The sequence below is a fragment of the Phlebotomus argentipes genome, unplaced genomic scaffold, assembly GCF_947086385.1.
Source record: "Phlebotomus argentipes unplaced genomic scaffold, Phlebotomus argentipes genome assembly contig_15, whole genome shotgun sequence".
NCBI lineage: Eukaryota > Metazoa > Arthropoda > Insecta > Diptera > Psychodidae > Phlebotomus > Phlebotomus argentipes.
The window spans coordinates 2984487-2994546 of NW_026776181.1; the positions used below are offsets into that span (position 1 = coordinate 2984487).

Consider the following 10060-nt stretch of genomic DNA (forward strand, 5'->3'; position numbering starts at 1 on the left):
AATTTCAAACGAACAAAAACCGATATAAAAATTCATTAAAACTCCCCTGAAAGATCTGGCCGTGATTAGTAAACGATGGCTGAGAATTCAGATCAATTCCAAGCATCAAACTCGATTAAACCGAACAACGGTGAAGTTCTTAAAGCCAACACGGCTGGTAAAAGGCTGCAGAAAGATCTGCAGAAGTTGATGATGAGCGCTGTGAAGGGCATCTCAGCTTTCCCAGATGGTGAGAACATTTTCAAGTGGGTGGCGACCATCTGGGGCCCAGAGGACACTGTCTACACTGGCCACAAGTATAGACTGCAGCTGGAATTCGCGGATTCCTATCCACTCTCTGCGCCAAATGTTAAGTTCCTCACGCCGTGCTTCCATCCCAACATTGGCCCTGACGGTGTGATCTGCCTGGACGTTCTGCAGGACAAGTGGTCCGTTCTCTATGACGTCCAGACGATTTTGCTCTCCATACAGTGTCTTCTGGGCGATCCCAACATTGAAAGTCCTCTCAACGCGGAAGCTTCAACGCTGTGGACGAATCGCGTGCAGTACAAGAAGCACCTTGATGAGTTCTATGAGAAGAACAGAGACGTTTTCCGTGCCTGATGGTTTCGCTGTTTGAAATCAAATTCCTCGTTAATGCTAACTTGATTCTGAAATACATTTCTGAATGCGAATAAATACATTCTACAATTTGTATTAATATAATTTTAGCGAAAATACATTAAGAATTTCCTTGAATTCCCCACAATTAGCTTTAGGAATTCAGAACAATGAAGTAAAATATTTATAAAAAGGCAGGATAAATATAATAAGTAATTTTTCAGGGACTCTTCATGCCTAAAGTCCATTTAGTATTCGTCTTGGGCGTGTAAAATACCAAAAACTGTCCTTAATTCATGTAAAAAGCGCCTCATAAATTAATCTCATTTGGAGAGCTTTGGAATGATGCAATTCTTCTCTTCGGGCTATAGTACACCTCACTTGCCTTCGCTGGGGCTCTCTGACTCCTCGTCGAAGCCACTGACATCCTCAATGATGCTCACGTCCTCGTCGTCGACGAAGCTGTCCTTCTCCACCGACGTCGTGGAGACTTCCTCGTGCTTCGGCGACTCGCTGAGTGGGGTGAACATCTTGATGTTGCGGTATTTGTCCCTGGCCTCGTCGATCCACGTGGTGTCCGACCAGTGGTACCAGCTGAGCAGCAGGATGAGGAGGATGATGAAGAGGTTGGTGCTGATGCCTACTGTAGCAGACAGTATTGGCCAATGAAACATAAAGAAGCGCAGGCCGCTGAGCTGCGCCGTAATCTGCAGGTTCACCTCATAGAACTGCACGGCCTTGTTCTGGATCTCCACGTAGATGTCCGTCACGGGATACGTCTTCTCGTCCAGATAGTCGGAGAAGAGCTCCACAGGGATGATTTGCTTCTGCTCCCGCAGTCCGAGGATCAGCAGAGGCGACATCACCCAGGTGATCAGGCTGTTGAGGAGTGGCGATTTGTACCGCAGCATCGCTGAGCGACAGGAATGACCTCGAAGACTCGTGCTTTGGTCTCGCATCTCGGCGCAGACCATGAACATCCCCACGTCCTGATTCTGAGGCGACTCTGGCATGTCAATGTTCACCAGCACTTTGTACGGCTGACCCACCATCAGCAGCTGCTGCTTCTTCGTCAAGGACACGTGAGCTGAAGGATATGAACACGGACCTTGCACGTTGCAGGTTCTGCGGAAGCAAAAACGGTCGATTAAAGCTGGAAAATCTCTCTGAAACCCATCCCAAACTCACTCAAATTGCATGTGAACGGGTCTCATGTGAGCGATGGCCGGCATGTAGGTGTAGTAGAAGGTGATGTACATGAAGACAGCCGTCCAGATGACCACGGCCCCGGCAAAGAACACTATCAGAGCCTTCAGCAACAGCTCCCGGACATTGTTCACACCCTCCGCGGTGCGGTGTTTGTAGTGAAGGAAGAGAGAGAAGGCGAAATCGTTCGCTGGCTTTACGATAAAGTTCCGGATGACTCCAAACGGATCCACCAGGTTCAACAGCATCCGATACAATCCCATGGTAGCTTTTGGTTACACTGGCGTGGCACTGTTAGCAATTTTCTCCATCACTCACTGTTATCACACCCAGAATATCTTGTGGCATTTCTCGAGCTGTGTCGTCGACAACACACCATAATCTCAAAGGTCATCTCCGGCAGACACAACGTCCCACAATGTCCGGGGATGTGAGAATTGTCAAGGAAGTGAGGTTATGGCGCCACGAGAGCTTTTTCGAAATTGCGCGTTTTCCGAAAAAGTACTGCGAATTGCGCCAAAATGTTTGAAAATTTGACTGTTTCTACATAAATTTATTGATACAGTTTTTGTGCTGATGCGACTCCCAATTGGATCCGTAAAGCCACGAGTTTTCCTGTCAAGAGAGAGAAGAGGTAATTATTTAATTTGTTTGTGAATTTCAAGAATATTTTTAGTTTCTATCAATTCCTCTTCGCTATTTTCATTGAATAATCTTCCCTTGTCCTTTTCTAGTTTTCCTAATTCTGCCACAACTTCAAGATCTACTCGCCCGGGAAATCATATAATGCTAGAGATCTATTCGTGTACCATTTGCTGAGACGAAGCTCCCAAGTAGTCGACAGTTGAATAGTAGGGCGAGTAGTTCTGATATGAGTTCGCAACGTTGCCAATGGACGACACTTGACAGGGGTTGGAGGCTGCCGGCGACCAAATGAAGCTCCCATTAGTGGAAGTGGTGGTCGTGAAGTGTCCCTGAGTGGCATAAAATAGAGACATTAATTCCTGAAATGGCATTCGGAGAATGGCTGGAGATCTTACTGGTGAGCTCGTGAGAAGGAATTGACTGTGACTCGTTAATTTACTCGATGTTGACGATTCATTGGTGGGATTTGGGACTGTCTCTGAAGAGCTGTAATCCATGTCAATTCGTTTTTAGTGTTTTCATTTTGATTATACTTTTCTGTGCCTCTATCAAATTAATATGGTGTCACTCTGGTTCTGTGGCGTCGCTTAGAATTACTGACCTTGTTGTGTTCTTAACACTACTTGTGGCCACTTTAGTCACTGGAGGGGTCTTAGTGATTTTTCCAACGTGAGACTTCTTCACTCGTGTCGATTCTGCACCATTTGATACTGCTATATTGGTGATTGTGGTAAGGAGATTCGTCTGTTGATTCTGCTTCTGTTGCTGTCGACACTTGGCTCGTCGATTTTTGAACCAGACCTTAATCATATTAATGGTCACAGAGATTTAATATATATATGGGTCGTTTTTGTCATTCGACAGCGTGTGTGGAATGATTCTCTGGCCTTTACAAAGAGGGGGCAAACTAAAGTCACGTTCCAGAGACGTGAGAATGAATTCATTTGGGAATCAATGTGAAAGGAATATCCAATTCTGCTTCTATTCATTTTTATGAGTATGATTTTCATTGAGGACTCGCAACATCACAAGTCACAAAGCCAGGATCGGAAGGATGCGTTACCTGAACCCTCGACTCGGGCAAATTGATCTTAAGCGCCACTTCTTCCCGCATGAAGATGTCTGGATAACGAGTTCGGCCAAACAGTGACTCCAGGATGTCCAGTTGAGCTCGGGAAAACGTTGTTCTCTCCCTTCTTTGCTTCCTCGGATGATTGCCTGCAAAAAGTCATGCAAATCTTGTTATTCAGAGTAGTTTGTGGCGTAGAGAATCATGCATCTAGATTGGGTGATAATCCCACGCTAGCAATGCGGAGAGGATGAGTTAATTTCGTCAGCAAATATTGATGAGATTGGCCTCGAAAGGGTGCTCGTCCTCGAAGAAAAATGACGCGTATGCTAAATAGTCTGCTCGCCACGTGAAAGAGGGACGAAATCACTTAATTTTTAGCACGTGCATGACGATTGAGGAGTTAATCTGTTGGCTAAATAAAGTGCAGGAAGCGCTGCTTCACCCTCACCCGGCGGATATCCCATGGAATGGAAAGTGTCCATAAGTCCCATTTGGTACGGACTGGCGTGATGATGACCCTTGAAGTTGAGATATGATGACATTCCGGTGACGCTCATGTTGCCAATTCCGCCCACTGCTTGGCCAGAGAAGGTGGAAAATGTCAAGTCGCTTTCAGGGGTGCAGCGACTGTAAAAATACGAGATAAGAAAGAAAATTATCCATTAAGATTTTTCTGGATATCATTCACGACAATATTCAATGTTTACTCATCAACTGATAGAACAATTAATTTATAAAATCGTTCTGTATCTGCAGACCGTAAATGAATCTTTTACTTTGCAAATGAATCGAAAGGAATCACACCTAATAAAAATATCTTTTTATTTTTCCACCAAATTCTCACAATTTGAAATGATTTTTCATGGAGTGACCGGATTAAAAATTATATTTTGTTGCCTCTGACAGTATTTTTTTTGCTCTTCTCTTTATCACGCAGTCCAGAAAAAGTCCTCCTATAGCAGCTTTGCTGTGTACACTTTAATCGTGATTTCTCTACCAGTGGCAAGAATATTCTTTGATTTCTTCTTGTATACCATGTAGCAATATGTGAACTTTATAATATTTTTTCCACCCGTCGAAGTTTCCAGCAGAAAAAGAGCGAGATGGTGAGAGGATTATTCTTTAATAACCCCCCTTAAAGAGTTTCAAATTTCTCCATAAAATACCCAATCCGAGACACATTTCTCGTCTCTTTGGCTCTTTTTTCTTCACATCATTATTTTTCTCTCAATCGCGCGCTCTGTCTTTTTGTGCTTTTAATTGTACCTCCGCTGGACTTGGAAGCTTTGAGATTAATGCGAGCATTATTTGTTTTTAGGTGAATTTTTTTTCTCCAAGATACCTAATCTCGTCGGATTATGTTTGATGAAAATTGCCCCCTTTTATTGATAATAAAAACACACAGAGTGAACTTCAGATTCCTCCTCACTTGATTTGTCAGTGTCTCGCTTGGCGGGAGAATGAGAGGCAGTCGATGATCGCATTTGGAACTAATTGACCAAAGATGTGCTGGGCTGATAACTTTGATTCCTCGTTGCCCGAGTTGTTCTGCTCAAGTACCTTTTTAATTTGTCCATTTGGCATCAATCAACTGTTACGTGGGACGCAAAGTGCGCGCCCCTTGTTATCGTCCTCGCTCGGCACTTCAATGGGACTCTCAGTTGTTCGAGATCCTGGGGGTGAGACTGCATATCAGGAGCGTTGAATTTAAAATCGTGATCCCTCGTTAATTGCAAACATCTACAGGGAATTATAGTAGTTCGGATGTGCAGCATTTGTTCTCAAGAGCTCACGCAAGTGATGAGTTGAAGTTGAAAATGCGGAATGCTAAATATCCACTCTTGCCCTGCGCTCTCTAATTGATGGTGCCGAGGAGATAAATTGTCCGTGAATGAGGCAAAATAACTAGAGGATTTTCTGCATAAAGCCAATTATTTTTATGGACTTGCCCTCGTTGTCTAGGAGCTGCAAATCCCTATTCTTTCCTTCCACTCTCCCACTGAATGTAGTTCAATTAGTGCTTTCTGAGAACAAGAAGCTACATAGCGCAGACTTGATGGAAATTCACATCCCGGAAGCGCGTATAGGAGAAAAACTCACCTCGAATGTAATCCATTTGTCCACATTTCAGTCTATGATTTTCTCTGTAGGCTCAGCAAAACCGATTTTTCAACTAGTCCTTCTCATCTAAGTTCTTCCACTCGTGATTTCCTCCAGTTTTTCCTTGGCACATAATGAGAAGAGGGATGAAATGAGCAACTTGTATTTTTTTTCACTACACGATTATTGCAAACTCTCAAGTCCACAAGTACTGAAAGTATATTACAAAACGGTCCACTAGAGAGTTCGAAATGAAAATTTCTACAATGCTTATCGATATTCTAAAGTGTTAATAACTAGACCACATGTGGTGGTGTTTGGGACTGAAAAGAGTCTGTAATTGTTCTGTCGCTTGAATTTGATGATCACTTGACTGCTCAATGGGGTGTGTATTTCACTGAAAATTGCACCGCACTTGCCAATAGCAAGGAAAGAAGTGATTTTGTCTGGTTGACTTGAGGATGTTTGATGTTGGGGAGAAAAGCCATGTTATTAATTTCACTTTGTTCATGCCAACCAGGGATGAATATATTGAGGAGAACGGTTCGTTGAGAGGCAAATTTAATGAAATAACTCTCCATGCTTGTGAATATATATGTAGTTTTGTGATGGCAAAAGGGAAAATGTTGCTTTTGATGAAATTCCTCGTGAGCCAGTGTGAGGACTTATATTTGTCTTTCTATACTGTTGTGATTGCTGCTGGTGGGATGGATTTAGTGTCACCTGTTTTCAGTTATATTAGCATTCACACCTACATAGCTCTATATAAAGTAATCTCAATAGATATACACCGGCAACCCCTAATACAGCCATTATACACATGGTATTATTTGAAGTATTTTCCAACATAAACAATCAACACTGGGGAGATACAACACGGCGAGGATGTGGAATGGAAAATGCCTGTGGGGGAAGATTTAAAATTTCACATTTAATTTAATTGAAGTGCAAATGGCATAGAATTATAGCCATCATCATCTCTCACTCCATTCCAGTGTTTCGGCTTTTTTACTTCACATTTTCAATTACTGGGCGAGGTGTTTGTAAATTGTTTGTATTTGTGTAAATATTATGCGAAGTGAAAATCTCTTGCCATTAGCAATATTAAATGTTATTTCGTTTAATGTCAATTTTCATGTCAATATCACTTTGTGTACCGTGGAAAGAGATTTGGAATATATTAATAAAATATCCAACATTTCCTGTAATTAATTCAACTGCAATTTTACTGAGCGTACAAACGCTGTCCAGATTATGAAACATGATGAGTTACCTAATTATTGGGAAGGACATGAAGAAACGACAAGTGAATATCTGTGGAGTGACACTGATTCTCTGGCTTTTCTAAAAGGTGGCGCTTAATGAAATGTGGTGTACTGTCTTCCGAACACATTTTGCTTATTTTATTCTCCATATATTAATCTCACGCTGCTTTCCCGAGTGATATTTATACATTTCCACCCACACTTTTCATCACCTTTGAAAATTAATTACACTTTTGCGTGGTACAACAGGATTAAAATTTAATTTGTTAGTTTGTTTTCAATGTTTTATCCTTTTAAAACTCCTTTCACTTCGTCGGAAGTCGAGATTTAGTGCAAATTTATAGGAATAATTTTACAGTTTTGTAATTTTTCTGTTTTCTCATTTTCACTGGAAAAACCTTGATGATAATCTACTGGTGAATCTGCCTCAGAAAGTTTTGGTGGTTTTCAAGCAATACAATTGTACTTTGAATACTTCAGTAGACTGTATTTGGTAAAAAGTGTCAACACTATGGACGCAGACAGAGAGAGGTAAAAGTTTTCCGTGGTGTTTTTCGGCGGGGAAAATTCATCAACTATTTTCAAAGTGGAAATCTACTAAAGATGACTCCCTTCTCTCGCACGGGCTAAAACTTTTCCTCCCGCCATCAGAGAACACTCAGGAAAAAGTTGGAGCACTTTGGCAATATAACATCCTTTCCTCTCTTTCCAGTCCATCTCTCGTGATATATGATCATTGCCGAGGAGCGAAGGAGACGTGTGAGTTTGAAAATTTGGCTCCTGTGTTATTGCTTTTCCACTTCTTTTGTTCTTCTTCCCATCCATTTGCTAGACCCCTTATTATATGGTGTTGAAGTACACAAAGCGCCTTTCTTTTCTCGATATTTTCCTCTTCTGCACACTTTCACCATTGTGACTCCAAATGACTCCTCGACTGGCTGTTCTTGTCTCTCTCTCTCGCGCACTGCGAGTGGGAGAATTGCGAAATTGTGGGGAGAAATAGCGTAGCTTAGAGGATTTCCCGGAAACGCATGCGAAGTAAGTTCTTAGAAAAAATGCTGGGTATATGCCATGGGGAAAAGGGAGTACATAAAGCTGAGTATGTTTGTTAGACAAGGATTCAGCCTCTCGTTTTCCGACTCGCGTTGTCTGTAATCACACTGCTAGAAAGTATAGCTCATGAACTTTCCATCTTATCATAATTCAGTTATTTGATTAACATTGCATATATATATTGAATTGCGTTGGAGGCAAAAAGGATAAATTTATCAATTTGTCTACGAATATTTTGCGTATTACTCACAAGTATCGCAACTTTCATCAGAGTACAGAGCATCAAAAGTTTATCAATGCTGTGAAAATTGATGAAATACACTGCGCAATCGTGCTCCATCACGAACGAATTTTCACTCTGCATTTGTATGGAATGCTGTACATAGCATTTTTCCCATGAAACTTTCATTTAGCCCTGCAACTTTTTCCCAGCGTGTTGTGCCAATTAGCAATATTTAATGTCCTGCTGCAAACTCTGCAATTACTTGCATCGCCGCTTTTGTGTGTATTTCAGCAAAACTTTAATGAGGATAAAAACATTTTTCATATCAATAATATCCTTGATAATATCCATTTGATATTTTCCATCGCTAAAATGGCGTTTGTTTATCCTCTTTTTGATACTGCAATTCCCATTTAATCACTATCATTGGTGTGTTTCAGGGCGGAGAGGTGGCTGATGTATTTATGCACTAAAAACTGGGAGAGTCGGGATGAAAAAAAAATGAAGAGCGTTGGTAAAGTCAAAATGGGACAGCTGTCAACAATTTACTATTTGTGAAAGAAGTGCTTCATACCCAATGAAAGACCAACCCTTGGGTAACTTCTCTGGGGTGCATCATTGTGAGTTTTTCCATCCAATTCCTGTCGATCCGGGCAGCTGACAGTATTCTCACATCCATAGCGAAATTGCAATGTTTGTCAGTTTAAAATGAGTTGATGGCACATTTTGAAGTGTAGTTGAACATTTTAGGGCTTGGGTGTGTTACATAGATAGTTTTGCTGTACATATGTGCCACTATTGACAGGAAATTAAAGGATATGAGGCCGGGATTATGATAGATTTTAATGAATATTCACTGAGAGGTGACGTTATAAACGTCAGGAGGATAATTCTTTTATTTTCCCTTCCGGTAATTTGATATAGGCAGTGAAACAGTGTTGAATTGCAGAGTGGGAGCAAATTTATGGGTCAAATGAGAAATTTTAATAATTCACCTCCTCAGCCTGTGAGGGAGATGCTCCAACCAGGAGAAAGATGGATGCGAATTCCTGATGAGATTCAGTGACAATAAATTGTGAATGTCGCTTTCTGAGCATCTCACACCCGGTCTTCCTCTGCTGATGATGATGATCTCTTGGTCTTGCGTGGTTGTGTATCCGCGTTGGGGACCTCCCACGGTTGCCTCGTTGAGGCGGAGTCCGGGTTCACCAATCGATACAGCCTCTTATGTACAGCGGAGTTCGCATCTGCTATATAGCGCGTGAGTCTGTATTGGGATGCTGACATAGAGCGCGCATCGCCGGAATATGACGGCAGTGTTCAGTGCTCTCTCGAGGGTGGCAAATTTCCCAATGATGATGGCAATGACGATGATGAGTTTTCATGCGAAATCAGTTGACATTTCGTTGTTATACATAACATCCTCTGAGCTCCCCATCTCTCGCTCCTCATGTGATGATAAAATATGTGAATGTGGACGAAAGTGGAGCTCTTTGCCGTGAGGAATATGAAATCGAGGGGCTGGAGCGTCAGCTCCGGAGGGTTCGGTAATAGAATTTCAGGTTGTAACAGAAGAAATGTCATTATACTCTCGACAGTAGATGTTTTATACACATAGGATTTGCTATAAAAAATGCTCTTCCTTATACATACGTGTATGTGAAAGCTCCTTAGCAATATGTTCAATGCAGAACTTATTGGCGGAAATAATTTGTCGCTCAGATGTTTCTCTATAGTTTTCTCTCAAATCTCAAATTGATAGCAACACTGCTTGATAGTTGGGGAAAAATGCACTGTGCAGCCCCTTGGGTTTGGAACGAGATAGAGAGCCGGTGGAAATATTTAATAGAGAGAAGAAGGGTATTTTCTGGAACCGGCGTACAACCCAGCTGGGCG

General features: G+C 41.8%; 3 protein-coding genes across 3 annotated transcripts; 1 reads left to right on the forward strand and 2 right to left on the reverse strand.

Annotated features, from left to right (window-relative positions):
• Positions 1-63: 63 nt before the first annotated feature.
• LOC132263584 (ubiquitin-conjugating enzyme E2 C-like) lies at positions 64-603 on the forward strand. The gene has a single exon (XM_059763420.1). The coding sequence runs from the start codon at positions 76-78 to the stop codon at positions 601-603; it is 528 nt and encodes a 175-aa protein (XP_059619403.1). The 5' UTR covers positions 64-75.
• Positions 604-644: 41 nt separating this feature from the next.
• On the reverse strand, positions 645-2267 carry LOC132261771 (seipin). Its single transcript, XM_059760737.1, has 2 exons — positions 1789-2267; positions 645-1725 (listed from the first exon to the last, which is right to left on the reverse strand). The coding sequence occupies exons 1-2, from the start codon at positions 2067-2069 to the stop codon at positions 978-980; spliced, it is 1029 nt and encodes a 342-aa protein (XP_059616720.1). The 5' UTR covers positions 2070-2267; the 3' UTR covers positions 645-977.
• A 76-nt stretch (positions 2268-2343) lies between these two features.
• On the reverse strand, positions 2344-5847 carry LOC132261772 (homeobox protein otx5-A-like). The gene is made up of 7 exons (XM_059760738.1): positions 5624-5847; positions 3972-4150; positions 3515-3669; positions 3053-3252; positions 2847-2937; positions 2616-2780; positions 2344-2421 (listed from the first exon to the last, which is right to left on the reverse strand). The coding sequence occupies exons 1-7, from the start codon at positions 5647-5649 to the stop codon at positions 2350-2352; spliced, it is 888 nt and encodes a 295-aa protein (XP_059616721.1). The 5' UTR covers positions 5650-5847; the 3' UTR covers positions 2344-2349.
• Between the last annotated feature and the right edge of the window lie 4213 nt (positions 5848-10060).